Here is a 5,418-nt window from a genome sequence, read left to right as displayed (position 1 = left end):
TTTCTCGCTGTCGCTCTGTTCTAAGTAGTGTTGGAATGAGCTGTGTTTTACAGGAAAAGTGTACTTTATTTTTCCCACCAAACTTTTGTTCTTTCTGGTTTAACAGGCACCACAGTGGAAATGCCAGCGTGACAATGGTGTGCTAATGCCACTGGACTTTGTCCCGCTTTGTCCCATGTCACAACAGCCTTGCGTGATAAGGTGTCACGACAGTGCTCGGCCTGGGAACTAGTTTATGTTCATTTGTATCAGCTGATCCAATGATGTCTTCACTGCCTCATAAGTGAATGTGTTTTCTTTTTACACAAACAACAACAGCAACACCCAAAACCATAAAACCAGGTCAGAAAGAAAGAGCACACCTTTGCGGGCTGCGCTGAAAGGGCCTGACACTGCCTGAGTCCTGGTCCCCAGTGTCCTCCTCACAGGCAGAGGCCTCCACGTTGCCTTGGCAACCGGTACCGCGTGCTCGCAGTTTGCCACGGCCCTAGCCCCGCGGCTGCCAGAAGTGTCTGGGGCCCTGTGCTCCCGAGGTTCCTGTTCTTGGAGCCGAGCGAACCCTCCTCCTTAGGGCTGTGCCCGAGGGGCTGGGCCAGGCGGTCAGTCCTGACCCCGGATGTCTCCCAGACGGCCGCGCCATCCCAGAGCAAGTCCAGAGACTGTGGGAGGAAAGGCTCGTCGGAGGTCACTCTGCAGCCTGGGCCAGGGTCTGGGGGCTGGGACAGGACAATCTGTTCATCCCAGGCCACCGGCCCATGCTGTGCCGTGCTGTCCCTCTCAAAGAGACCCTCGGAGGAGACAGTGGCCACCCAGCACTGTGTTCCATGGGGACAGTGGGTCCAATTCCACAAGGGCATTCTAGGCAGACACCTGAAAGTCACAGTTCTGCTCCGCATTCGGCGACAAGGCAAGATGTATCCTGGGCGAGGCGGGGGTGGGGGAGAAGGCTACACACAGTGACGGATGGGGACGCCCCGGTACCGTTCTAATGAAAAACGTCCAATTGCCAATAGCGCTGCCGGCGCTTTTTGTTTTCATATTTACATATTTCTATATTTTCTTAATTTTCTACTTAGCATTTTCTATTAATTTTTACATTTAGAAAAAAAAAAAACAGTGCTTTATAGGACAAAACCAGTCTGCTGAGAGAGCATTCGTCCCATTCCTGCCTGATGGGGCCAGCGGCCCCGCCTCCGCCTCCCTCCCTTCGTCCTCGGCAGTGCCCCTCGCTGGGAAGCCCCGACGGGCCACGCTGCCCCGAAGCAGCTCTGAGCAAAAGCCACACAAGCTGTGGGCAACGGGTAGCAGACGGACATCTGACAACGTGGGTACTTCCGCCAGGTCTGCCTTCCCTGCTCGGAGCTCGTCTCCGTCTTCTCTCTCCTCTCCTTGCTCCTGCCGAGACGCCGCTCAGCGCTCCAGAGGGCAGGCGCAGGTGGCTGCCCACTGCCCGTGCCCCGCCCCGGGAGGCAGTCCCCACCCAAGGCCACACTCCTGGCACAGCACCCTATCCCCAGCCCCACTCACTTTCTTCCTGTCACCACTGCCCTCTGAAACACCGTCCTCCTCCTCTTATGTCTGCGGCGCCATTCTCCTCCGCCGGAGTGGACGGTCCTCGAGGGAGGGTGTCTGTCGTGTCTCCCACGGTGCCCACACCCCCAGCAGGGCCCGACAGGCAGCAGGTGTGTCCTGAGCCCTTCTGGACCATCTGGCAGATGACTCTGAAACCCGCGCTGGCATCTCGACGTCTCACCTCCCTCTTGGGACCTGTGTGTCCCGCCCTGGCCCTCGAGCTTGCGTCTGTCTGTCACTGTTTCACAGCAGAGTCGGAGCGCGCTTACCCATGTCTACTCCCCGCAAATGGTAGAAATTCCCTTTTTTTTTTTTTTGAATGAGTGAATAATAACCAAAAAAAAAAAAAAGTTTACTGTGCTCAATGCCAGTGGGTCACCTGGAGACACTTCAATGCCAGACGCCACTCAGAGGGCTCCCTCTTGGGGCAGGAGTCGTGTGCCCTGTGCGGCCAGCAGAAAGTCCAGAATACGGGGCATGACCAACACTCCGCAGCCCACCCCGGGCTCCTGGTCGCCCCCATCTGCTCGAGGCCCAGAGCATCCCAGAGGCTTCTGCTCTGCAGTGCGGCAGGTGTCGGAACTTTGCTCCCCAATCGCTTGGTACCTCCAGTAAAATGGCGGGAAACTGGCGTTTACGGATGCAGGTTTACTCCGGAGACGCCAGGTCAGGCCTGGTGACAACCAGGTTGTCGACTGTGCTCTTCCTAACGAGCCCCCGTAGGTGCTGACACCCCATTTTGGCCCTTGCTGCCTCTCCCCGACACTGGCCCCATCCCGCGTCCACCCCAGCTTCCCCAGGACTTCAGCACATGGGCCAAAGGCCTCTTGGGCCCTCAGCCTTGCAGCCCTGCTCTGATACCAAGCAAACCTGTCAGCCACATTAACATTCCTCACTAAGGACACACACAGACGTGGGAACTCAAAACCCTGGAAATCTGGAGTTGGAAGGGCCAATTAGTCCGTGGATAGGTTCTGGGTGCATGCGGGAAAGCCCAGTCTGTCCCAATTCTGTTCTGCCCACCCAGACTGCCTCTCCAGACCTTCCGGTTCCCCTCCACCCCTGTTCCAACATCCCCAGCCCCAGGGACCATCTCATTCTAGGTCTCTCCACTTCTTCTCTCTGTTGAGAGGTGAGGGCCCCGGCCCGCTTTGCCGTCACCTGTGGTCCTTTGAGGCGGCCCTGGAAGCCCGGCCTGATGAAAATGGGACACTTGACCTGGCTGGACCCGAGCAGCTGAATGAGGCCGTCACGCAGCCAGCGGCTCCCCGGGCTGAGGCAACGCAGGGGTGATGCCATCCAAGGGCGGTGCTGGGCAGTCGCTGGGTGGACCTGTTCGCCGAGAGCTCCTGACTTACCCTGACGACTGGGCCACCCACTGAGGGTTCGAGGGTTTGGGGCTTCCCTCCTGCCTGCCCATCCCAGGCCGGGGCCGGACCTCCTGGCCCAGGGCACACACGTCTCTTGTCACACTCTCCAAACACCACGGGGCAGAGCAGACCCAGGCCTGCACCTGAGTCCTGAATAGGTTGCTCTTCCTTTCTGGTACCTGAAGTCATCAGGCGAAAGCCTTAACAAGGAAACAAAGCCAGGAGGACAGAGAAGGGCCTTGGGCGTCTACAAGGGAGGGGTAAGAAAGAAAAGCGTTTGGTCTTCCTAGGGCTGGGGGAAGCTATCTTGAAAAGGATGCTCCGCAGGTCCCTTTAAGCTGCACTGGAGCCCGCTGGGCACCCACCCACTTGAATAAATGCTGCCCCCAAGCTCCCCTCTGCATCTACAGATTGACTTTGAGAGTTTAATGACATGCCCACGGCCAGCGCCCAGGGGCTGAACTAGGACCCTGAACTAGGACTGTGAAAGGGACCCAGTTCCCGTGGATAGGGTTTCCAGTCTCAAGGTCTAAAAACAGATCAACACTGGAAACTGCAATTACAAGACAGGCTTAAGAGACTCCAAATGGAAGAGAAAACTGTTTCCCACAAATCTGTAATAATAAAGGTACCATTCCTGCAGACGTTGAGAGTATTTCTTCCGTTATGCTAAATGAGAAATTCCTCGAATCATTTGCTTGTATCTTTCGAAGCACACACTGTATGTGTTTTTCCTCATGACGTGTGAGACGCGTGGAGACTAGAAAACTGAAGAGAACTCAAGGATTCCGAAAGGAAGTGCAGCCTCCAAGGGCCAAGGACACGACACGCAGACACCGGGGAGCAGCTGCCACTGGTGTGGAAAGCTCATCCATGCGGGTGCCAGGAGGAGCCCCGCTGGGGAGAGGTGACAGCCATTCCTGGGTCGAGGTTGGCCTTTTCCTCTGCATTTCCGCCTTTCTCTGCAGGGCAAGCTCCTGGCCCGAGGGGCTGGGGAAGGGGAGACAGGAGGTCACTGTTGGCACAGGGCTGTTCAGGATCTGGGCAGCTTAGGAGGGATTGGGGGGTGGCAGGTCAGGGGCACCTGTGTCCCAGACGGTGTCTGGGAAGGCAGCCATGGCTGTTTGGGACACTGAGGAAATGTTTCCAAACAGCCAGCCAGGTGTTTGCAAACACCTGTGACCTTTCAAAAGGCCCTGGCTAGATCTGGGCTGGGTGGGTGATGGGAGGGCAGCAGAAGCCTGGGTGTTGAGTTTGATTCCAGGGAAGATTTTAAGTCGCAGAGTGAGGGACCAAATGGTGAGTGTGATCAGGCGGTGGCTTCTTCCCTTTTTGTTTAGTTCTAGGAACAGGGTAGCAGGGTGTTGGGACGCCCAGAAGTGGAGTAAGCTGTTCAACTGCAACTAAAAATACTCCAGATTCTTGGAGTATAAACCGGGACAAAGAAAGAGACCGCTTTCAAAGACAAATTATTTGGGACTACTAGTTTCCTCAAAAGCCTTTAGAACAAACGGACCCCAGAACAACCCTGGGGTGTGGGGGGTGACCGGGAAATGCGGTCAGGCTGGGGGGATCCAGAGAGGCTCGTCCCCTGCCCTCAGGGAGGGAGGGATCTAAGCTCCGAACCAACTTCGCTCAGTTCTTGCTCCGCACCCGCTTGTACGAAGGAGTATTTTTATTTAACACAAGGAAAAACGACTCTAGCCTAGATGGAGTTTAAATCCCACACTGCTGCCTTCCTACGGCTTCAAAATTACCGTTCGCCCGTTACCCTGCCTCCGCCAGGCCCCAGCGAGACAAGGGTGGATGTTCCGCCGAGGCGCAAGGGCGCAAAGAGCAGAGCGGCCCCACGGACGGGGTGGGCCGGCAGGGCGGCCCGGAGCCTCCCCGAGGCCGGTTGGGCCCCACAGGACGCGGCCCGCGCCGTGCTGTTCGGTTCCTGACCGCGGGAACCGGAGACTTCCACAGAGCCCGAGGAACCGACGCCCACCGGCGCCCGCGCTCCCGCCGTCCTCCGGCCGGGGTCTCCGCACCACAAAGCCCGCCCCGCCCCGCAGGCCCCGCGCCGCGACCGGAGCGCAGGTGGGGCCCGAGGCTACGCGCGGGCCCGGAGCGGCCACCCAGGCGTCCGGGCCCCGACGGGCGGCGGGGGCGCGCGGCGGGGGCGCGAGCGGGCGGGCTTCGGCGGCCCGCGTCCCTGACGTCACCGCCCGCGGTCGCCAGGGCGACGGCCACCCAGGCGTCCGGGCCCCGACGGGCGGCGGGGGCGCCCGGCGGGGGCGCGAGCGGGCGGGCTTCGGCGGCCCGCGTCCCTGACGTCACCGCCCGCGGTCGCCAGGGCGACGGCCTCTCCGGCGCGCGCGTCAGAGCCTCCAGTCTCTTGGCAACCGCCCGATCTCCCGCCCGCCGGGCCCGCGCTCGGCCGCGCGTCGCTCTGGCGTCAACTTGACGTCAATGGCCGGGCGGGGCGGGGCCT

General features: G+C 59.4%; 1 protein-coding gene across 3 annotated transcripts in view; it reads left to right on the top strand.

Moving 5' to 3' along the window:
- Nucleotides 1-4,221: 4,221 nt before the first annotated feature.
- SIK1 (salt-inducible kinase 1) overlaps nucleotides 4,222-5,418 on the top strand; it is an 11,741-nt gene continuing 10,544 nt past the window's right edge. For 2 of the 3 annotated variants that reach the window (XR_001138123.1, XM_012659990.1), the window contains exon 1: nucleotides 4,222-4,241. Coding sequence is in view for 1 of the 3 variants with exons in the window: in XM_012659990.1 (XP_012515444.1) it covers nucleotides 4,239-4,241 (3 nt within the window). In the remaining 2 variants the exon portion in view is untranslated. Of the gene's footprint in view, nucleotides 4,242-5,005; nucleotides 5,025-5,418 lie in introns of those variants that run through there. The other variant, XM_012659991.1, reaches the window with a different exon arrangement.

Source organism: Propithecus coquereli, unplaced genomic scaffold, assembly GCF_000956105.1.
Source record: "Propithecus coquereli isolate 6110/MARCELLA unplaced genomic scaffold, Pcoq_1.0 Scaffold644, whole genome shotgun sequence".
NCBI lineage: Eukaryota > Metazoa > Chordata > Mammalia > Primates > Indriidae > Propithecus > Propithecus coquereli.
The sequence above is the reverse complement of the archived record's forward strand: the minus strand, read 5'-3'. Positions and strand labels throughout refer to the sequence as shown.